The 24,611-nt window shown below is 36.5% G+C and overlaps 1 protein-coding gene across 5 annotated transcripts in view; it reads right to left on the reverse strand.

Annotated features, from left to right (window-relative positions):
* The window catches only part of Slit2 (slit guidance ligand 2), a 338,857-nt gene that overhangs the window by 111,636 nt on the left and 202,610 nt on the right, over nucleotides 1-24,611 (reverse strand). For 4 of the 5 annotated variants that reach the window (XM_017599277.3, XM_039092141.2, XM_017599278.3 and 1 more), the window contains exons 6-9: nucleotides 23,169-23,240; nucleotides 18,869-18,940; nucleotides 15,841-16,004; nucleotides 13,072-13,210 (exon numbers count right to left, since the gene is read on the reverse strand). In XM_017599277.3, the coding sequence (XP_017454766.1) occupies nucleotides 13,072-13,210; nucleotides 15,841-16,004; nucleotides 18,869-18,940; nucleotides 23,169-23,240 (447 nt within the window). Of the gene's footprint in view, nucleotides 1-13,071; nucleotides 13,211-14,355; nucleotides 14,368-15,840; nucleotides 16,005-18,868; nucleotides 18,941-23,168; nucleotides 23,241-24,611 lie in introns of all 5 variants that reach the window. The other variant, NM_022632.2, reaches the window with a different exon arrangement.

A 24,611-nucleotide genomic window follows, 5' to 3' on the forward strand; every position in this document is an offset into this window, starting at 1 on the left:
GCTGTTAATATAGGCCTCCTGGAGTTTGTATTTTGCATACAACTAACTCTTTTACCTTAGAACTGTGGTCATACTAATTGATTATCAGCCATTTCTGTCTTGAGATGGGTTGTTCCTGAGAATTATCTATTTTCTTAATCTCATTTTTTTCTGATAGCATTTTAATATACCTCTGCAACATAAACTCAATTGTTTCATAGTAGTGAAATTATCCTTATATTTGGTCTACTGACCTAAACCAGACAACAATATGCGTGAATGTGAACATGGACACCTGTGGCTATATGAGTATATCCCCCGAATGGATGTTAAATGTTGCTTGTTTGTATTCGCGTAGAGACATACCCCAATGCAAAATTACATTCAATGTGCAGTCAAGTAGCATAGAAATGTGAGGAAGATGGACTCTGTCACAATGTTAGCAAAATAAGGTTGTATTCAGACGGACAAATTGAGATTCATAATATCAAGTTTTCATTTATATCTCTATCAATCATCTAACATCTATCTATCATCTCTCTCTCTCTCTCCCTCTCTCTCTCTATCATCTATTTATCCATCAAACAGTTATCTCACCGCCTTCCTACCATCCATCCATTTATCAACCTGTCTACAATATTATCAATACAAAAAAGGAAAAAGTCTGTTTTGTTTTGAAATAACTGGAGTCTTGGGGATAATTGTCATAAGTCAAGACATGGATTATAACTCAGATTGACTAATATTTACATTTGTAAATAACAGTTTAAATGATTTCCCTCACGAGTTACTCCAGTGTTACTTAAAGAGCAGGCTGTGCCTTCTGCTATCCTCTACCCATGCAGTGAGATCTTGCTTCAAGTACTATTTGGCTTTTAGGAAGTTCAGTTATACTGTGATCACTATTAGCATTTTGACTGTCTAGGTTCTAAACATTTACCTCTGTGGTTGATGAACTACAAACCCATGATGTAATTGTTTTTTAAAGCAGCAGCTTTGCTCTATCGGGTCTCAGATATTCTCAATTTTTATGTCAGTTTCTATTACATATTTTACATTTTTGAGTTCTGTTTCATTTGTTGTTGTCATTGTTGTCTTTAGTTTTGTTTTTGTGACATTACCCAGTTAAGGGAATCAGTCACTTTAGTGCTAGAATGACCCATTGGGATAATTCCCATTGGTACCTGCATCCAGGCGTGTCTTTATCATCCTTTAGGGTCAGTAACAAAAGTGCCTTCAGCTCCTTTCTTTATCCGTTGAGCAGTTAAGATGATTTTTATAACAAGCAAATCTATTCTGTTACTCATGTACCCAAACAATTCTCCAGTCTGATACTATCATGATTCAGCTATTCTTTAAGATTTATCCTCTGTTGGATTTTTTGGCAACTGAAATCTTTTCGTTTCACTTTCCTGGTGTTTTTTTTTGTTTTTGTTTTTGTTTGGTTGGGTTTTTTTTTCACATGATTTTGTCTTTGTATAAAAGAATCCCAATTTTCTCTACAGAAAAGCAAAATTTCACACCTGAAAGGGACGTGATTCTCCCTGGCAGAATGAGGTGCTCCGCTCCAGTATTCTGAGGATGGACATCTGACTCTCATGGGATTTCCTGTTACTCTGCATAAGCTTCACTTACCTGCACTGTAAGCTCGCTGAAGGCAGTTAGCCTGTCCCTTCAACAAAAGGGCTATGCAGAGTGGTTATCTCCTATGCACACCACGTACACCATACATAGAAAGATACTAGTTCATGCACATCTTTCCTTTTTTATGGTTCTTCTCAGAGACTTTTGGGGCTTTTTAAAGCGAATCTGCTAAATTCCTGTTCTGTGTTATCACACCCATCTCTGTGCTTACTTATCTAAGGATTCTTCTGATTGTCTTACCATTTTAATATAATGCTTTTCACTTATAAAGAAACCTTCCTGCTTACAGAATTATGCCCCAGATTCTTTTGAAATTACTGTTATTGTTGTGTTAACTGTTATACAAAGTGGTTTTTTTTAAGTGTTGTGTTATATATATATATATATATATATATATATATATATATATATATATACATATACATATCATAGACATTAGTGCTGATTCTTTATTGGATCACCCAAAGAACATAAAAGGATAATATAAAATTCAGAGCCAAAACATGATATAGGCTACTTGTGTATAGATATAAAATAATAAATGTACTCAAAAGCCTACCAAGTCTCTAGCTGCTGAGGAGTGGTTCGTTAATATTATGAACTAAAGTAAAGTAACCTTAATCTTAGTAACTTTATAATATTTTCTTCAGCACAGGAGAATAACACCATAGTGAAAATAATTTCTCATTCAAATTATCAACTTATTTAAGATTGAGAGAAAGTGGCTTTGGGGATTGCTTGTCAGGCAAGTGTAGTTTCTCTTGCAGGGGACCAGAGCTTGGTTCCTGATACCCACTTCAGGCAGTTCACAACCACCTTAACTACGTAAGGTCTTGGCTACACTCCATGGTGGCCTATGCTCATGTAGTATACACTCAGAAAAATACAGAAAGAGACAAAAATAAACGTGAATTTTAAAAAAGTTAATAGCAAGTGAAATTGTATGCTATTCATTCACTTTATGACAAATGACATTAACTGCTGCATCATTTGTCTTCTAGTTATTTTCTCAATATTGTGAAGTATAAATATAAATTATTCTACATACTCTAAGAAATTTAACATTGCATATTTTATTCCTAAAATATATTTTAAATGTCATAATTAGAATAAAATAAATATAATGGTGATAAATAAGCAACTGAGATATTATTAAGTACATTTAATAAGCTTTATCCTGGATTTTTTTGAATATTTTTATTTGTTTTTTTACTTATTTATTTATTTTCAGAGAGTTTTATTCTAGCTAAATCTGTAGTTTAACTTACTATAGTTCGAGCTGAACTCAAATTCATGGGACTACCAAGTGCTAAGATTGTAGGCATAAGCTACAACACTCACACAATTTTTAAAAATCATTTAATGCAAAATTAACTACACGCAAGTTAAACAAATCTAAATCTTGCAATGCTTCATGTAAAATATTTAAAAGATTGTTAAATAACTTGACTCAACATTGAATGAGTACTATTAAATGTAGTTAAAGTAAGCAAAATATTAGACGATGCTAATATAGACAGCATGCAAAAGGACAAACCACCTGAGAGTAAGAGAAGTGTCTGAACAGATCGGAGAAGCAAGAAATTTCAAATGGTCAGCATGTAAATACAGACTATAGACACCTGGCTTCACATTCCACATTATGTCTCCTTTCATTTTTGTCCTGTGTACAAATAACCCAGGAGAAGTACAATGAACTGACATAATCTTCCAGCACAAGAGTTCTCTGGACTAAGGAGAGCAGCATACTGACTACAATGTGCAATCCCTTTAAATACCTATCTCAGAAGTATGTCCAGAAATGTATTTTAATCCCAGCTGCAGTTCATTATTGGAAACCTTGAAGCCACACTCAGAAGACCTGTCCCAGGCTGAAAGATCTAATTCATTACAAGACTCCTCACAAAGCGTCTTCTAAATTGTCTAGAGCATCTGTAGAATGGCTGGAAAACACTAGACAGGACACCAAAATATGTAACACAACTGAAGAGAGGGAACTTTTATCACACGGTAGCCTTTCACACTGCACTGAAAAGTAGAATACCTAAAAAGATATCTAAGAAGTTACTTCTTAGCTGGAATATACCAAGAATAAATTTGATATTAATAATTCTTCAAGGAACAGAATCCTGCATCAACTAGCCTGAGACTTTGACCATCTTTGAAAATTAAGTTTGCAACAGGATTGCCCAAAGCAGCTGAGTGTTGAGAAGACTCCACACCAGCGTCGGGCTTTCTTTTACAGTGGATTTCACCTTACTTCTCAAATAAGTTTTTATGCACTATATTGGCATGCCTTTTGCTATAAAAATTCTATCTAGGAAGCTTTTCACAATATGTGCTCAAACCCTGATTCCCCAGATAGGGTTGGAAGCTCCAATATGGTGCGTTTTCCCATTATTACTAGGCTAAATATTGAGACAGTTTTGTCAGGACAGAGAGAGGTGACTCTTACTGTCAGGCTTGCAGCCTAAAGGGATAACTTGCCATCAATTATAATATACTAAACAATTTAGTGCTAGTCCACACAAAGTTCAGGTGATAGAATATGTAACCGGGGAGACAAAGACAGAGACAATGGTTTGTGCCTATTGGAATGATAATAACACATTGCCGGTGAAGATGTGGAACAAAGGGTAAACTCCTCCATTGTTACTGGGAGTGGAAACTTGTACAGCCACTGTGAAAATCAATATGACGGTTCCTCAGAAATCTGCAAATTGACCCAGCTATACTAATCCTGGCACTCCATCCTGCAAGATCAATTGCTCAGCTATGTTCACTGACCTTTATTAATAATAGCCAGAAACTGGACACAATCTAGATGCCTCTCACCTGAAGAATGGATAAAGAAAATGTGATACATTTACACACTGGAGTTATTACTCAGTTAAAAAAAGGATGTCATGAAATTTGCAGATAAATGGATAGAACTAGAGAAAATCATCTTGAGTGAGATAACCCAAACCCCAAAATATACACATGGTATGTATTCACTTATAAGTGGACATTAGCTATTAAATAGATGAAAACCAAGGTACAGTTTGTAAGCCCAGAAAGATTAGTAAACATGTATGTTTGTGGGTGGGGGTGGCTCTCCCTGGGAAAGTAGAAATAAAATACATTCTTTGGGTGGACTGCAGCAGGAGAGGAACAAGTAAAATCAGGCAGAGATTGGGAGAATGGAGGGAGGGAGGGAGGGAGGGAGGGAGGGAGAGAGAGAGAGAGAGAGAGAGAGAGAGAGAGAGAGAGAGAGAGGAGATACTGCTAGAATTAAGAGGCATTTAGGGCTACCTTTGGGAGTGATATGGAAACCTGGTTCAGTAGAAACTTTCTGGCATCTGTGAACATGATCCCAGTGAAGATTCCTAGTAATGGAGATCAGAGAGCCTGAAGTGACTATCTTTTGTAGCCAGACACGGCTTCCAGAAGTGGGAATGGCATTATATTTGCCTGAGTTGTTGGCTGATGAACTCCCCTGGAGATCCCTAAACAAACCCTACTGATGCTAAGAGACAAAGTCACTCTTTGAAAATTGATGGCGGGGCCATATTGCTGAGGACAGAGTCTACTCAGCCCTTGAACACAGAAAAGTAGAACTGGTACCAGGCAGGAGCCTTTACCCTACCTTCTGGTCTTTTGGCATGAAGAGATGCTCTGAAGTCTATGGAAAGAGAAACTGAGATACTAACCCAGCCACAAAACTTCGACGATCTCTCCTGCCTGCACGATGTGCTGGTTAATGGTGGCATAGAACTGGTGGATATGGCCAACTCTTTAACTTGAGGCCCACTTAACAACAGTGAGCCCATCGCAGACACTGTTTAGATAACCAGAAACCAGAGATCTGGATACCCTAGAGACTTAGAGTAGAACCAAATATGACTGTCAAAACAGACTGACAAACATCAATGAAATGACTCCTAATGCTATTCTTCTATAACCATAGATTGCTGCTTTGTCCAGTTTTCATCAGGGAGCCTTCATCCAGCAGCAGATGCAAAGACCCACCTATAGACATTATATGGAGAGAGTCTAAGTTGAAGGTCTCTACTGGGTTCCTCCAGAGATCGGGAACCCCACCCAGAAGACAGGGATGAAAGACTGCAAGAATCAGGGGATGAAGGACAAAAGGAAACCATGGCCCACTGAACCAACTAAGCAGGAGTCACATAGGCTCATAGAGAATGAAGTGCCAAGCAGAGGGCCTGCATGTGTCCTCTGTGTATATGCTATGGTTGTTAGCTATTTTTGTGGGCCTACTAACAGTGGTAGTAGGTGGATCTCTGATTCTTTTGCCTGATCTTGAGACTTTTCCTCCTATTGGGTTGCCTTGTTCACTCTCAATAGGAGGGCTTTTGCCTCGCCTTATTCTATCTTGTTTTGTGCTGTTTGTCCTTCCTCTTTTGGAGGCTTCCTTTTTGTCTGAAAAGAAAATGGATGGCTACTGGGTCTGGGGCAGTGGCGAGCTTCTGGGGAATTACAAGAAGTGGAAGGAGAGGAAACTATGGTTCAGATGTATTGTATGAGACAAGAATTTATTTTAAATATATTTTAAAATTATAAAATAATATATATATATTACATAATAAAATAACATTTGCTTTAATAAATATATTAAATCCCAGTTACTCAGAAAGCTGAGGCAAGAGGAGTAAATGTTTGAGGACATCCTGAACGAGAGAGTGAGAATTCTCTAAAACAAGATATGGTACAAAGCAAACAAAATTGAACAGAAAAGATGACATTAGCAGAGGTTATGGACCCAAACCAACATGAAAGAGGTTTCATTTCTACACATTCCCAAACCTGAAAACTCCCGTCCCTGCTTCTATGAGCTCTTTATCTGGAAATTTCTACTACGTCTGTTATTTTTTTCTCAGTATTTGCCACTTCCTCTTCCTGAGTGCCTACTTTCCTTTGTGACACTATCTTAACTAGCCGAAGTGTGCCTATCTCTCTTCCAGAGCTTTGTAAGAAGTAACAGTGAGCTTTACATTTGTAAGTTTAAAATTAAATCTATGTGAGCTGTTTCACGGTTAAATTTTTCTGGTAAGATTCCTTACTTTTCTCATTTTTTTCAGCTCTTTTTAAAAATAAGTCTCCCAAAATTAAATTGACAGTGTAAGGGATTAAATGCCTATGCCCCGCATTAGAGAAGAAATATGACTTCAAAGGAATGTGTCCGTGCATCATCTTTAAGGTGGTGAATTCACCCATCTCTCAAGCAGAGTAATTACAACCTGTTGCGTTTGTCATCAGAGAATGCAAGAAAGGGAGCTATAACAGAGAGGACTTCAAAGCAGTGTATGTTAAAAAAAGGAAATTTCACTGGTGAATTCTTTCAGCTTGTGTTAGCTTGTGTTATTAAACTCTTTATTAAATTAAATTTATTTATCTAAGCTTTTATGGATTTTATGCCCAAAAGAAATGTTGTCAAAGAAAGAAGGGCTGACTCCACCTTAGAGTTCTATTTATTAGTCTTGGTAAAAAAAAAATTCTCTCATTGATAAATCAGTAATAAGTACTTCATTGATTTCTGAATTGTGTACAGATTCACTTCCTATAGCTATATATCAACTATTTATCAAGTGCCTTGGTGTCCATTGTTACAGGCTACTCTTTGGTGGTCTAAATAGAACTTGTTCTTGTCTTTGTATAACTCATACTCAGAGAAAGGTGTTCAAAACTAGAAACACATATAGATGGTAAAGATTTTTCCCATTCTTCCTCTTTACTTGAGGGACGATGGTCTCTACAGAATAAAAATATTTTAGTTTCATGAGGTTCTATTTGCTAATGGAACTCTTAATGCCATAGTGACTGGAAGCTCTTAGCTGCTGAGAGAGGGAAAGACTGTTTTCTCTAAGACTGTAGCATCATGATCCAGTAGAACAATGTATATCCCAGAACATTTGCATAGTGCAGATTGATCTTGAGGGTTTTAAAAAATAGACACGCAAAGTTGGTGGGTGGAAAGTAGTGGATGAATCTGAGAAAAGTTGTAGGTAGGAAGGCGAATGTGATTAAAACATGTTTCAAACTCAAAAGTTCCAACTATCTAATAAGATAAAGCAAAATGAAATAAACTTATGAATTAAAATGTGATCAGTAGGCATAGTTAAAACTTATCCCCAGCCCATAAATGGAAACACAGATCATATGCCATGATAAAATCATTGTGTTATCAGGTTTCCTGAAAAGAGTGCCCCCCAACCCCTGCCATCCCCAGAGGCTTATCTGTACATGACCCTAAAGTATTGTTCCTCTCTTATTTAATTTAATAAAAAACATCATAAGTCAATGAAAAAATCAAATTATATGTTGTGTGTGCAAGCATTCTGCATGGAAGAGTTCAAATAGATGTTAATCTATTCCTACTTTTTCTTCTCCAAATGATGTTATTTTGACTTACTACAAGTCTCTTCTTTTATATCTCCACAAATAAATGTTGTGCAAAACATCAAAGCATGAATTTTTATTTGCAAAAAAAAATGCAGAACAAAGAGAATACTTTGTAACCTAGATCACAGGGAGGTTTGTCGTTTTTACAGAGAGCATAGATACTCCCTGTTTATTACAGTTATGAGCCTATTATAATAAACATGTATTACATTATTGAAATATCTCTACCTGAAATAAAGATATTGCACAGATAACTCATAATAAACATGGATTTAAGATATTTGACCAATGAGGGTTTTTAAAATTTTCAGTATTCTCTAAAAAATTAAAAAACAATGTTTTTTGGCACTACTTCTATATTTTATCACTTACAGATATTTTTTATTTTTAAAAGATAAAAATGAGTCACTAAGCTATTACCTTGCACCTCTGAAAGCGTTCTGTTCCCACTGAATAACAATGCAATAATCAGAGAAATAAAATTTGCCTAGACCCTGACAAATGCCTTTATTCCTACTTATAAATTTAACTTATTGTACCATGATATGACAAACCATGTCTTCAGTATAGGCAAACCCAATGGGATGTATTATTTAGTATAACTTCCATGCTACTAAACTCCACCATTATGTGAAATCTATAGAGCATGCAAGGGAGCGACATAGTGCTAAAATGAAAAATAAAAAGGATTACCTAGAATAAACCACTTAAAGTGTCTCACACACTGTATTACTTTCGATATATTTTTGCTTCCTCCTCTAGGGCAGCTGTTTGTCCCTCTTTGCTACGAGTAGATATGACTGCATTCTTCCCATGTGCCATATTCCTTCTTTTTTTATTGGATATTTTGTTAATTAATTAATTTATGTATTTATTTTACAGTTTATTTTATGTATGTGAATACACTGTAGCTCTCTTCAGATACACCAGAAGAGGACGCTAGACCCCCATTACAAATGATGGTATGCCACCATGTAGTTGCTGGGAATTTAACTCAGGACCTCTGGAAGAGCAGTCAAGTGCTCTTAACAGCTGAGCCATCTCTCCAGCCCTATTTTATTTATTTACATTTCAAATGTTATCCTCTTTACTTGTTTCCCTTCTGCAATCCCCCTATGCCATCCTGCCTCCCCCTATCTCTATGAGGGTGTTTCCCCACCCACTCACTCACTCCCACCTCACCGCCTTGGCAGTCTCCTACACTTGGGCATCAAGCCTTCATAGGACCATAGGCCTCCCCTCCCATTGACACCAGATAATCCCATCCTCTGCTACATATGAAGTTGGAGCCATTGGTCCCTCCATGTGTACTCTTTGGTTGGTGGTTTAGTCCCCAGGACCTCTGGGGGTTCTGGTTGGTTGATATTGTGTTTTTCTTATGGGGTTGCAAACCCATTCAGCTCCTTCAGCCCTTTCCCTAACTTCTCTATTGGTGTCACCATGCCCAGTGAAATGGTTGGCTGCCAGCATCCACATCTGTATTTGTCAGGTTCTGGCATAGTCTCTCTGGAGACAACCATATAATTCTTGTTTTTTCACACACATGTTTTATTCAACTTTAATTTTTTCTCAAAACTATTGTTCTATTCTAATTTAATAATTATTGCATATTTCTTGTTTTTAAAATCAGTTTTTTTAAAAAATGATCACATATATATATATATATACATGTATCTATGTACATGTGTGTGTGTGTGTGTGTGTGTGTGTGTTCTCCCTTAGAAAAACTCATTGTTCCTTTCCATTTTGAGTATTCCCATCCTTAACACTGATAATTGTCTTTTGTAATCCTGACTGACAAAATTGGGTCCTTCTGTAGGAATGGTTAAAATCCTGAACTGTGTCTAGACTTCACCTGGCTGGCTCACAGGCAGCAAAACCTGCCTGAGGAGATGTTTTGCCTGCAGGCTCTTTTCTTGCTTTCACTTTCCTAGCCTTCTCCTCAGGTTCTCCCATCTCTTTCCCTCTCCTCATTGGTTAATTGATGAATTGTTGGGTCAGTTACTTCAAAATCTTTGACTCTGGTAAATTAGGTTACTGCTTAAAAGTTATTAAAATCTGCATTATGTTTTTGCCCAAATTACTTTGCTATTGTCACTTCTTATTTGTGGCGATAGAATAAGTTTCTCTCCAACCTATTCACGACAACGGCATAATTTTTGCTGCTTTCTCTAGTAAATCCTTACCAATGCAAATCCCTACTAATAAAGAATTTCTATTGACACTCATCTGTGTCCATGTCCCCTTCTTATGTTATTCAATATTTTCTGCTCTTCTAACATCCCCCAAAGACACATGTAATAGATTCTTGGGATCTTCTGCCTTTGAAAGCCCATTTTGGATACAGCCCTAAGACTGTAAGATTCAATTCAAAACACCAGTGTCCAGATACATTCCAATAAAGTGTAAGATTTTTATAATATTGAGACACAGTGTGAAGTCTTCGTGAACCATTTTCCAGTGATCTTTTCTTTCATCCTCTATGCTATGATATATCATCTAAGCACCACGCCTATATAATCTGCACATCTTTGTTTTCGATGTTCACCATATTTTATTAACTCTGATTTCACTTTCCATTTACCTCCTCCCCACCAGGCCTAGCTCCTGTGTTATTTTTATACTTTGGATTCCATGTTTGAGCAATCATTTATGAAATGATTGCATTATTCTATGTTAGAATGATTGCTCCATTCTAAACTGACAACACTCTCCAATTCCCAAAACGATGACATCATAGGAGGGAAAGAATTTGATGAGGAACTCAGAGTCTGTAAATGACCAGTAATCCTGAGGTGTTAATCAAAATACACAACTCTACCTACGCACTGACTTTATGTTTGCCTCCCTTTTCTGCCCTCTGTAACACCTTCAGCTGTATGTGTTCAACTCATAACAATGGGCATTTGATTCCTCGTCTTATAGTTATTACACACTATACTAAATCACTAGTATTTAATGAAAATAGAATCAAATCTCTGGAAATTTAAAGTATTTTTATGTACTTTATATAAGTTTGTGTCTGAATAGGTCAATATACTGGTTTCAGTTTAAAAAACATGAACTGATGTCAGTAAAAATGTATATTCAGTCCTATTTATTCTAGCACTAGTCTTAATAGCTGAGTTATGCAATCAGCCAAGGTGTCTGTCAGCAAATGAATGAACAAAGAAAATGTGGTCTGCATGTAAACATAATGGAATTTTATTCATCTCTAAATGAGAGAAACATAATGCAGTTTTCTACAAAATGAATGTAACTGGAGATAACACATCAAATCAGTAAGCCGGACATAGACAAGCAAATATTGCCAGTTTTATGTTTTCTCTCCTTTGTGGGTCTTAACCTCCTTATAGAAACATAAAACCATAAAACCACACACACACACACACACACACACACACACACACACACACACACACACACACACAGACACAGAAGGAAACTGAACTAGTGTGAATATGATCACAGTATATGATAAAATGTATATTTAAAAGAAATTGTCTTTATGAAACCCAATGCTATATATGAATATAAGTCAATAAAATGTTACCCTGGCACAGCCTTTTAAAGAGTAAGGATTACTGACTGTATGTCACTGTCTCTGCATTAAGTCTCTCCTCTTGTTATTTTAATACCAAATTCTAGAAGAGATTAAATAATTACTATGGCTTTCTTATCATAATCTACTTCAGACTATCTACTATGTTCTAATTAAGCTCAAAAGACTTCAATAATACCTAGCTTTATTGATAGATGGATAGTCCTTAATCACTATTTTTTAATGCCTCAAAATGAAAATATTATTCTGAAGTCCCACTCTCCTATCTCTAAAGCTTCCCACTCACTGCTACCTCTGCCATTTGCTCTTGATGTCCCTTCTTAAAAAATCTGACCTGACACTTCCAAAACCACGTCACATTGTTCTTGTAAGAGTCAGATTAGAAAAAGCTTCAAATACGTGGAAATGGGTAAGATAATATTACGCCAACTAAACAATTGAATAAGATACTATTCTGTGCATGCATTATGAATTGTTTTGCTTCTTCTGGTAAATCTCAATGGATTCTGGCGGTTCTGCAGAAGGTCCTGTCTCTTAGCCTAATATTTCAAAGACTCTATGAACCCATTCTATACCTGAAAGTTGTGAAGGCAGACTTTGTGAACATAGATTATCCTCATATAGGAAACTAAAGCACTTTATTATAGCAATTAGACAAATGTGTTGAATAAAGGCAGTTTTTGAAAATAATAGGTTTATTTTTTGCTTTTATGGAAAATTATTTCTACTTAGGCAAAAAAAATCTAAAGCTGATAACGGTGTTACTATCTAGAATTGGCTTATGAAATGGTAACACTGTGGTCTAGATAGAGATAACTGCTTCCTTAACGCCTCCTTAGTGCTTCCTGTGATGGTGACGTTCTGAATTGCATCTTACGTGAATTTCTTTGACATATGTGAATCTATGACTTAGATTTCCCAAGGACATTAACGTTCAATCCTATGAAATAAAGGAATGCGACGGCCTAGAGAATTTAGCTTTTGCTAGAGGTAGTAACTGAGACACATATCTAGCTAAATAATTGACACTTGCTACAGTCTGGCACATTCTGTACATGTGTGCTCCACCCATTAAAGCAGGGTCATGACACTTCAATTTAAGCCCTGGCGTTTGAAAAGGGAGCTCATGTGCTAGCAGTGTCTTTTACTACTGTTGGCCTCCTCTCTACTCCATTGCTGTAGTAGGACACCAACATCAGAAAACCCATAGAACCTATAGTCAGATGAGATGCATACACTGTCTCCAAAACAGCCTTTTAACCAACTGTCCTAAAATGTATTCCTTTTCATTCTACTTGTGATACCTCGGAACAATTTCAACTAAGTATTCAACTGAACAGAATAAAGGTCCCCTATGCTTCAGAAAAATCATTTGCCCAAGGCAACAGGGTTGCCTTTTCTCAACTCACATTTCCTAAGAGAATATCATGGGTTGATTAGTAAGGAGGTGGAAGGAGAATTAGAAGATGTAGGGCACATACATTTCTGTGATGGTCTCAGGCAGATTTGTGGGGATCTCAGTGAGACCTTTCCCTCGGCAGTCTACAATGTTGTTGCTACAGGTACAAGCAATCGGGCAGTGCAGCACACTGCAGGAGGGAGCCATGAATGACTGGTGACCTAAAGGAGAAAAAAGAGAGAGAAAGAAATCAATGGCAGTTAGAGTTCTCTCTGGAATTTCACAATCGAGAAACATGAGAAACATGCAAACTGCTCAGTTAGGGAAGCAGGAGACAAAGATCAAAAGCCTTGGACTTACTCATTAAGTAAGCGTCCAGAATATTTGTGGAATATATGTATTTATATGTTGAAATTCAATGCATTTTTCTCTTGATGTTTCATCAATTGCCATAAAAATTGTAAGACTTTCTTTTTTAACAATAATTATTTATTTTATATATAGCTATATACTGTAGCTGTCTTCAGACACACCAGAGGAGGGCATCAGATCTCATTACAGATAAAAGTAATCACCATGTGATTACTGGGAATTGAACTCAGGATCTCTGGATGGAGTTCCTAACCCTGAGCCATCTCTCCATCTCCAAATTGTAAGACTTTTTGAACTTGAAAAATATTAGTAAAACTAAATTCAGATTCAAGGCCTGAAGTCTAATTCCAAAAACAGTTGCTACTTCAGAATAATTTATATTATTTCTAATCAGATTAATGGAGCTTGTAGTATAATTTACTTTGTGTCTTAAAAAAATACAGAGGACTTCCATTTTGGTTGACATAGCCATTGACCAAATTAAGTTATCCTATGCCATCAAATGGAGGGGAAAACTATATAATAAAAGTTTGGTGTCTGGATAGACTCAAAATTGCTGCTTTCTTGGAAATTATTATAGTAATTTGTGGGATATCATTCTGTAATTGTTCATCCAAATGACTCTTTTCAGGGCCTACTCTGATAGATATTTCTGCTATAATCAGTCACCTGGACTTGTGTAATTTCCCTATTCAGTATATGAAAGCAAAAGAATCTGAAATCAGATTTCATGACCTCTCTAATGAAAACCAGACCATCATCAGCCAGGCTACATCAAACAGTCACCTGCTTATCCATGGTTTCTGGAGAAAATCACGAAAACCCTCTGGGATCTTCTGGAAAGGGTCCATCCCAATGGGAGACAAGTGCCAGGAAGAGACAACGGACTAGCCGCTAAACCCACCCCTCCACACAAGCTCTCAAATGACAACAATATTCTAAATCTATAAAAATGTGGGGAGGGACAAAACACACACACACAGAGTTAACTTGCCTTCTTCCTCATCTAGAAGGCAGCAAGGAAAAAGCAAAAAGAGAAAGACATTGGTTAGTAGAGAACTGTTAGCAATCAGACATACTGAGAACATTTGATAGTATTACAGGAAAATTCAAGCTAGATTTAAAAGCATGGGAAATGCAGATAAACACCCAAAGACAGCTCTAAATGTTGGAGTGTGAGCTAGTGATTTTCCTCAGTCATTTAAACATGTTAATTGCTTTGGATGCCGGGGATTCCTCCCTTGGTAAGCATGAGTGAGAACAGACCTCCATTTTAGACACCAGAATAAGGGGTTTATAAGTTACCTTATATAAAAGGGAATTTCATTTGGACATAACATACACAAATCAACCCTAAAATGCCAATTTTTTGATTACTTATAACAGAGAATATAAAAGATGTACAAATGTTTGATATATTATTGCATTACTTACAGACAAAAGACAAGAAGATGATGGTGAAGTTTGAGGACTGAACCTTTGTTTTACAAAAGTTTTGATCTGATCTGTGGTTGGTAGAGTGTGTGTGTGTGTGTGTGTGTGTGTGTGTGTGTGTGTGTGTGTAATCCATAAATATGAAAAGCCAATTATATAGTTATTTCAAACTTTGTGTGAGGCCTGGTGATGTAATAGAGTGGAAGAGATCTTGCCAAGACATATGAGGACTTGGGTTTGATCCCAACACCATGAAAAATGTATGTTTGATTATATTTTAAACAACTGTTCTGAAGGAGATCTAACCATATATTCATAAATATATAATCATATATGTGTATAAATTTGTGTATATATACACACATATATATGCATATACAGAGCATATATGGTGAGATCTTGAACTTGATGATTACCATTTTAGTCATATTTTAGTCTCCAAAATAGAGAGATTAATTGATATTTTTCATAGTTGTTTCAAGAGACTTGAAATGAGACAGCTATGTGAAATATTTAGATTAATACTATTTAGACATTCAAAACCAATTAAATATAAGTTACTGATAAATTTGGCTGGCAGATATTATGGTACTTAAGGTAGTTATATATTTAAATACAATTGAACCACTAGAAGTATATATCTAAAAAGGAGTTACCCCAACATTTTATAATTACAATTGAGTTATACTGAATTTTAGAGGAAATATCTGGGGATTATCTGTTCATTTTCATTAGCCAAAAAGTATATAATAATCATTGATAAAAGTGAAAATAACAATTCGCAAATATTGCTACAATCTAGGAATTTCTTATATGTCCATGGGTTAAAATGGAAATGTTTTCCGTACAAGGCATCAGTAATTGCCCAAGGTACACATATCGTAGAATCTATTGTTCTGAGTAGAGGGCGAAAAGAGGGTGTCCATGGGGATGAATAGTGATGTCTCACTGGAAAACAAATCTGAACCTTGGACATTTGAGTTCCTCACACCTGTTACCCAATAGTGTAAAAAAGAAATAAATGCTGTAACCTCACTGATCTTACCACTGCAGACAAACTCTCGTTTTTGAACCTCTGCTACATTATGGCCCCTCAGGTGGGATGGGCCCATACACTGAGTGTACAAGCCCACCCGTGGCCTTTGGCGAAGCCAGTCCGAGAGCCAGGCCAGGTGGCAGTCGCAGTATAGGTTGTTGGAGTGGAGTCGACTAAATGAGAAGAAGGAGTTCAAAGCAAGAAAATAGGAGACAGTTAATTCAAAATTTGTTATTAAACTATTTTTTTAATCAACTCAATACAGACACATCTCGGGGAATTGCTATGCAGTTTTTTTTCCTCTGATAACTAAATTGATTTACAAACAGGAGTCAAATCCTTTAATGATTTAAGCAAAACAACAGCAGTAGAACCACGAAATTTTATTTTGTCTGTGTTAATTCAAAAGGGTAACAACAACAATACTACAGAAACCAAAAACCAAGACCAAAACAAACAACAAAAAAACAACAAAAACCCCAAACAAACAAACAAGCACTCAAGCAACACAAGGCGAATTATTCTGCAGCCTCAACAGAATGAGAGGCAGCTCAGAGCTGTGGACATGAAGGCAAGGAGGAGAGCATTTATAACAAACTTGTGGCCTGCAGGCCAAATACTAACAAAGGCCTACTATTATTAGTTTCTATAGCAATGGTTTACAAAGTCTTTACCATAGCATTATTTTGTTAAATAAGATAGAACAATAATTCCACATAAGACAGTGTTTTTAACATATCTCTTCTAATTTCTCCCCTCCCTCCCTCCCTCTTTCACTGCCCCACCCCTCCTTCTATGTCTCTGAGTCTATATCTGTCTCTCCAGCTCCCCTTCTCGGCCTCTCTGTCTCCCTTGCCCGTTTCTGTCTTTTTTTCTCTCTAATTTTCTTCGTAAAAGAATAAGCTGAATTTGGCTCTTAGGATCTAGCTCCAAAGAGCAAGGAGTAAAATTCTCAGGCATCAGAGCCTGGGAGGGAAGGGATTAAATATGTCTCCTTTAGGTTGCAAGAATCTTTGCGAGATCATGGATTTTTTCCAAATTGCAAAGAGTATGTCTCCATTAATAAAGTATCATGCAAATGTATCCAATAAATTAGGTAAATGACTTTAAACTGGCTTTTATGTTTGCTCAAACTAAAGAATGGGACATCTAATGCTATAAATCAAAGCATCATTCTTAGAATTGTCTATGACACAGGGAAACCATTTTAGCCCCTTTTAGCTGATGTGTTCAATTCTAACCCAATAATGATAATGGATAGTAAAACATAGACCTCAGACTAGAAAGATAATCAGAGTATAAAATGGAATTTCTAAGTACCAATAATGCCATAGAAAAATGAGCTAACCAAAGGGGAGGGGATTTAAAGTTAAGTGATGGCTTTCTTCTCCTTGAGTCATGAATAAGAACCAGGCTGTTTTGTATCAAAGTTATAAGGAATACTCTAAGGTCATATACTAGGTTTTGGGAAAACTGAGTGAGCAGCTCCCCAGTTTACTGAGATCTTGAAACACTGACAGTGGTAGCCTCTGGTTTCTGCTCCATAAGCCTTTTCCAGATATATAAGCACAGTATGAACAGGTCCACACCAAATAAGGAGTGAGGAAAAGACTCAGAGCACTTTAAAGTTTATTTGGAAGACAAGCTAACATATGGCTACCAGCCGATAAGGACACTAAAATGCAATAACAGATCGCTGCAGACTTTTGGTAGATTTATTGTCTTTGGGGATTAAAAATCATGATTATTTCTTTTCACATGCATTACATAAAGTTAATATAAAAACCGATTTTATCAAATATGGTTTATATAAATAAGGCTGTAATTAGTCTCATTCTCAGGGAAGTAGAATTTAGTTATTAAATTGGTATTATCAAGATGTTAAAATACTTATAATTCAAGGTCCTATTCTTCTTTTTCCTAGGGCAAGGTCTCACTGTGCATCCCTGGTTAGCTTGGAACTCACTATGGACTTGACACTGGACTTCAACTTGTACTGTACCGGCTGCTGCTACCTGGGCATTGGATTAAAGGTCTGTGCCATCACACACAGCTCAGTGTGGACTTATTTAAGAAATAAGATGAGTGTTTTCAATTCAAAGCTATTTGGTTTCCCATTTATTCATGTATTTTATTTATTTTTATAGGGAGATCTCATGCAATCCACTGTGCTTTGATCTCACTACATAGCAGAGGTCAGCCCTGAACACCCAAACTTCCTAGCTCGTCGCTCAGATGATGGGACGTCATCTCAGCACACCCATGCCAGCCTTGGAAATGTGCTATTTAAAATGAGAAGTGTTTTGAAAAAAATAATCAGTTGGACTTAACTGATTAAAAAATTACATTTTCCCACACCAAGCCCAGGTCTTAGATTTTATTCCCTTGCTTTCAGTAATAACTTCTTAGGTTTCAGTGACTTTGAAACCTAGTTCATCAGAGATACATGTTTTAAAATACTAAATTTAGATATCTGCATATTAGGATTTAATGATCATTTTTTCCTAGAGAGAGAAAAATAGCTGTAGCTCAGACATTATTTCACCAAAATATCTTAATGACTGTGCATAACCCTGGAAAGATATTTTTAAATATAAATGCTGACACAGCTTAAATTATGCAAGCACCAGCGGGTGATGCCCTGACTTTACATTACGGAGAACACTGGAGCGCAATTTAGCTGTATTAGGTCTGGTTCTAATACAGTAATAAAATCATAAAGATTTCCCATTTATCATTTCTGACAGCCAATCAAGGAGTCTTCTACTTCTTAATGAAATGTGACCTCTGCAATAGCTCAAAGTAAATGTTTTATTTTACTCCAAACTTTCTGCAATGCGTATCATTTATGAGGAAGCTTTTGAGTTTTCAGAGTAATAGTGCATTTGCTAAAATCGCATCCTTTGACTTCTCAAGTTGCGCTTTCCTTGCCTATGCGGTAATAAACTAGTGATCCTATGTTCTACTCATTAGACATCGTACTGAGGAAACATCTGTAATTAATGAAACCCATCATGTGATCATTTTGACTACTTACAATGTCCTAAGTTTAGGCATATGGTTGAAACTTGCCACTGAAAGTCTAGTAATATTGTTATTGTTCAGAGTGCTGTAGAATAAAAAAAAAGTTGGAAAAGTTTTAGTTAGATACAGGAAGTAAGTGATCATTTCATATTAACAATAAAAACTTCTCATGACTACATTTAAGCAAACAACTAACTTCCGGGTAGAGATAATATAGAGAATTCGCTGTTTTAGAGAAGAGGTGTTGACTAACTTCCATAGTTCAGCACATCACTATGCATTCAGTTTTATTTAACACTTGTCATACGTGTACAACTATACGGTACTACAGCCTGCAAGCCTGCTTACCACAGCAGAGACAGTGAGAAAACTGCACGTTACACATCTTTGTTTAATTAGTGTTGATGGAATTTTATACTGATGGACACTTCAGGTCCATACTTGCAACACATAGTCGTTACTACAGAGGACAACTTAATCAGACTTTTTGGTGGACAATGGCTACTCCAGATGTTTGGCTGTAAGACCATGCACCTATATTTGGCTTTTTCATTATTTGAGGACGAAGGGGCTTGCTCTGGCATCATATAAAAACTTTGATGTCATCTGTTTTAGTTGCAGCACGCCATGCTGTACTTTGTGTATTTCTTTTGGGTCACAATCTTAGTCATCATATCTTGAGAAAGAGCCAGGAAAATAGGTAGTCAAAGGAGTTTTTGTACAAAAGTATAGTTTTGCCCGTTTCAGATTGCTCCTTCTTTCCCTTAATATAAGTAATGTCAATTCAATTATTTATTTTTTATTATTTTGAAGATGGAAAGAGTTAACTGAATGTGAATCCCGTTGAGGATCCCTTCAAACCTCGGGATATATTGTGGCATTTGACAAGTAGTTCATGCTGCTTGGGCATAGGAATGCTAAATTTTGTACAACACAAGGCAAGATTCAATGCTTTATAGATGCCCATAAATTTTGTATCCTTGTACATGACTTTAGTTCATGACGTTAGTTATTCTAGTTGTAAATACATTTCAAAATGTCAGTGGTTTAGGTCTTCAGATGATGTGACCAACTTTACTGAGAAGTCAATTCCTGATCCCCAGAAAAATACCCCCTGTCTGGAGTCAATCACAACCATTGACAGTTTGCATAGAGAGGGATTGCAAATGTACATCGTCTACTTCAAATACAGTTGAATCACAAAGTAAAATAGGTGAATTAATTACTAGTATTTTTATATATAGGAAGAAGATTGATATAAAAATTTCCACTTCAAGGTTCCCAAGAATGTCGGCTTGCTTGGCCATTTTCCATAGTACCAGGGCAACAAACAACTGACCATTAGGTGTGTCAACAGAGCATATACAATTTCTAGGTTATTAAAGAACTCGCTGTCCTCCATTGTCAGTCTCCATTTTTTCAAGAGCTAGAGGTTTTGTAAAACATGTTATATTAAAACATGGCTTGACCATGGCAGTAAGAGGAAACAATAGGCGTTTCAAAGAAAAAGAAGAACACACTCAAGTGTGCTTGCAGAGCACAACTGGGAATGTGTGGTATCTTTTGGTCTTTTTTTCTGGCCCATTCCATCTAGTCATTTCATTTATGCTACTTGTGTGATCTCCGCAGACTGCTCAGCTTAAAGGTCAGTGCAAACACCCCAAGAGGATCAAATGCCATCCACCTGGACCGCCTCTGTACCTCGTTTGCATGGGCAGAAACCTGAGTATTCTGACAATCCCCACTCAAAGGACTTTCTGCTTTCCTAGCTCACTCCTGCCCTCCCCAGCTAAACTAGACTAGTATCACTTTCACATGACCCCAGACTATTTCAAGAAAAAACTTCTCTTTCACCCTTACCCACACTAAGTATCTTTTGTCTAATTCGTCTCTGCAGTTGTTTCAGTTTCAAATGCGTCTTGATTTCAACTGACATCTCCTCCTACTCTCAAAGTTTAAGTTTACTCAACATAACTGAAATCTTTGAGGATACGAGGCATGATGGAATTTGATTTGGGGAGATGTTTTATGATTATGTTCTTCGTATACGTCAATTTATTTTTTCAACTTCAAAGTTTGCTCTTTGTTATGGAGATATATTTAATAGAAAAAGGTGTCTTGATGCCAATATTTGAAAGGTTACCTTTGAAATGATGAAGTATACGGTAGGGCTTTGATGATGATTTTGTTACTCGTGTTTCTTAGTGCCAAGCAAGAGCAGGACTTGGCAGAGAGTCTGGTACCTAATGGACATGACTCACTATGCTTCTATTTAATTACATTATGCCTATATTGAAGGCAGGAGAAAAATCTGTAAAACTAGCAATTTCATTGCATTTCTGTGTCCAATGTCCAAATAAGAAAAAGGAAGTTCTTATGGATACATTAGGTTTTCAATGGTTTGGAGACTTTCTCTTCATTGTAAGGAAATATGTAGCTAGTTTTAAATTCTATAACCAGAATTCCATAGGGACAGAGCTTACTATGGGGCGATGAACTGACTGCTCGCATCTGCTGTGAGTTTTCCCCTGGCATTCCAGACTTTATTAACTATCTAAAAATCCTCATGCAGACTTTTATCAGTGATCAGCATGATTACAACATATTCTCTTGTTTGGCCTCAATATTGTCAGACAATCAAATGTGCTCATGGAATAAAAATTAAACTCAAATTAAAATTCTGGGAATCTGGAGTCCCAGATGAAGGCCAAGTTGCTATTCTGCCATTTTTCGCACGAGGTCAGAAGGTAAGATCCTATAGGCTCAGAGCTCTGGAACCCTCTTCCAGGAAGATTGCCTAGTACAGGTCTACTTGGCACCTCCATCTTCTCAAAGTTTTATGCCATTTTCCTTTATCAGCCGTGTTTTGGAAAAATTGTTTGAATGGATTAAATATAATATCTTTAACATGTACATAACAAGATTATGTTCATGACATCGCTTTACAGTAAACCATTCGGATATTTTTAAAAGACACCACATTTTCTTGTACTGTAAAATTTTAATTGTTTTCATCTTCAAACAGGCTCTAATCATTATGTATCTCTTTAAGATGAAATTAGGAGTCTCATCCTAATGTTTTAGATTTTATTTAACATGTTGCACAGTAACGTTTCTTGCAAATGTCAATATTAGAAATTCTACTAAGAGGAAAATAACAACATGCAAAGTGACTGTCATTCTAAAATAATACACATTCTCTATATATGTCAAATGTTTTTATGTGTGGTGCTGACACTTGCTCTTACTGTGCACTCTCTCATTTCGCCCAACCCCGCCCCTATACACAACAGCACAGTTGCTTGTACACAGGTTAAAAAGTGACTTAAAACTATAGAGCGTGTAAGCACTTTGTCTGTCTTTCCAAAAGAAAAAGAAGTTTGTTTTCAATAGCAACAAAGAGGACTGTCATATACAGAACATTAGACACACTTGTGATTAATTTTTATCAACTCTCTAAAGTACCTCCGATCAGGGGGTAGGTAGAAACTCTACCTTACTTTGCAATACAAATAATGATCACATAAAATATTATTAAAAGAAATTATCTTCATTGAAAGATTGTTCACCTTCATAATACTTTTTTAAAGGTTCAAAAAAATCCCCAATTAACCATACCACCCGATTTTTTATGGGGGGTGGCCTTGATAATTTCTGTACAACTTTTCACAAATTGATTCCAAACCACTTCACAGTTAGCATGATACCAGATTTCTGACTATAGGTGAGACTAAAGCACCGAGAAATCTCTTTTCCTCAAGGAGAATAGAAGTGAGGGCTCTGAAATAGATCTCCTTGTGGTTCATTTAATTTAAAAACTCAATTTCAAAATAAACAAATGAAAATGAGTTGATTTACGTCATCATGAGAAATTTCATGATTAAATAAAAACGTATTTCCATATTAACCACAAACTGCATTAGTAAATAAGGGGGTGATTTTTTATGTATATCTTTATTTTAAATTGGATATTTGATTTATTTACATTTCAAATGCTAGCCCCTTTTAGAAATTTGGGAACTTCGGAAAGAACTGTCAATTAGGAAGATATTCTATTAAAACAAAACCAAAACAAAACAAAACACAGATCTTTCGATCGTTTTTAAATCCAAATATCCACACAGAAATATATACATGGCTTTGCCCACACACATCTTCACTCCTCTGCATATTCACAAGTTTTTATACTAAGTAGTTTCCTGTTAGGAGAACATTTTGACATGGAACTATTAGACAGTAGCTAAGTCATCCCATTGCTACTCTCTAGAAACAAGGCTCCCAGGAAGAGAGGGGCAGAAAGAAGCAATACTCACAGCACTTCCAGATCTCGCAGAGCTCGGAATGCCCCATCTTCAATGCAGCTGATCTGGTTGTAATCCAACTGCCTGTTAAACGGATTAAAAGACCCCATGTCACAGAAGGGAAAGGAAGCAGGGTGCAGGAGACCTGAGGACTTCTGAAGGGGCACTGATGTCCTGACCACACTTCCTGAAATGCTCCCTCACACACACTCCTCTGCTTAAGAATGTCACAAGCCATTCTGCCCTCTCTGTGCAGCTACCGAGATCTCTTTTTGTTCCGAACTGTCTGTGCAAGCAGCAGCTCTTGGAAAGCTCCAGTAAATAATAACTGCACCTTATATTAAATGCCATAGGAATGCAATTTCATTACATCAAGAAAAGCTATCCATTAAGAGCTCTCAGCGTCATCTTGCTGAAACAATTTCATTAAGGTAAAGGGCTGTAAATCACTTAATGTCACATGCACCCCCTCAGTGACCTAACTGAATCCATTTATCAGAGAAGCCCAGCTGCATGTTAATTTCACTATCCTTGGCAAGAGGAGTAAGCCTACTTTCAGGTTTTCATCTTCTAAAGGCAGTTTTCCCAACAGACTCCCAGCTGAAAGCAAGAAGTGCACCCCCACCCCCGCCCAACCAAGACCACACATTGCAAGCTGGAAGTCGTCATGTGTGCCTCATCACTACTTTCTAAATGTCCGTTTACTACTACACGCAAATTCCCTGCAGTGTCTGTCTATAAGTTTTGGAGTTAAGAAACTTTCAGAATGTGATTCTCGAAGAAAATAACTTATTCAATATTAGGAAACGAATTCATTAAAACTTAAATGAAAATTTGATGCCAATTTTGGCCCCAAATAACAATGAAAAAAAATCAAGTGTATTTTATTGCAACAGCATGTAGAGTGTGAATGTAATTTTACCTGTTATGTAAGGCCATTGAATTGAATTCATACAAATAATTTTTCATCAGTGCTTTCAATACTGAACACAAATGTTCAGTGGAAGAAGGAATACAACTGATGTTTCAAAGTTGGTTGTGGGCTTTTTTTCCCTGATGATTGTGTTTGAAATTAAAACTCTTACTGTTCATGGTAAAAAAAAATTACTTTTTATTTAGGGAAGAATGAGGTGTGGGACTAAGAGGAATGGACAAAGGAGAAACTGGTATTCATGTCTGAGAAAAGAGTCTACATTCAATAATTTATAAACTTAATTTACTATCTTGAAATAAAGAAATAAGTATTATACACACTCAACTCCTATTTCCAAAAAGCAGTTTGGACACTGGTACCTCGGTGCTTAGAGAAATTACTGTTCCAGTAGAGAAAACATATTTTAATGCTTCACTTGAGACGGAAGTGACATGCTAGCCCTCTGTGATGGATATGGGAATGTGCACATACATGTGTGAGATTATAATTGTCATAGAAATGTATCTGTCCTTGTTTCAAAT

The sequence above is a fragment of the Rattus norvegicus genome, chromosome 14 (genome assembly GCF_036323735.1).
Source record: "Rattus norvegicus strain BN/NHsdMcwi chromosome 14, GRCr8, whole genome shotgun sequence".
Classification (NCBI taxonomy): Eukaryota; Metazoa; Chordata; class Mammalia; order Rodentia; family Muridae; genus Rattus; species Rattus norvegicus.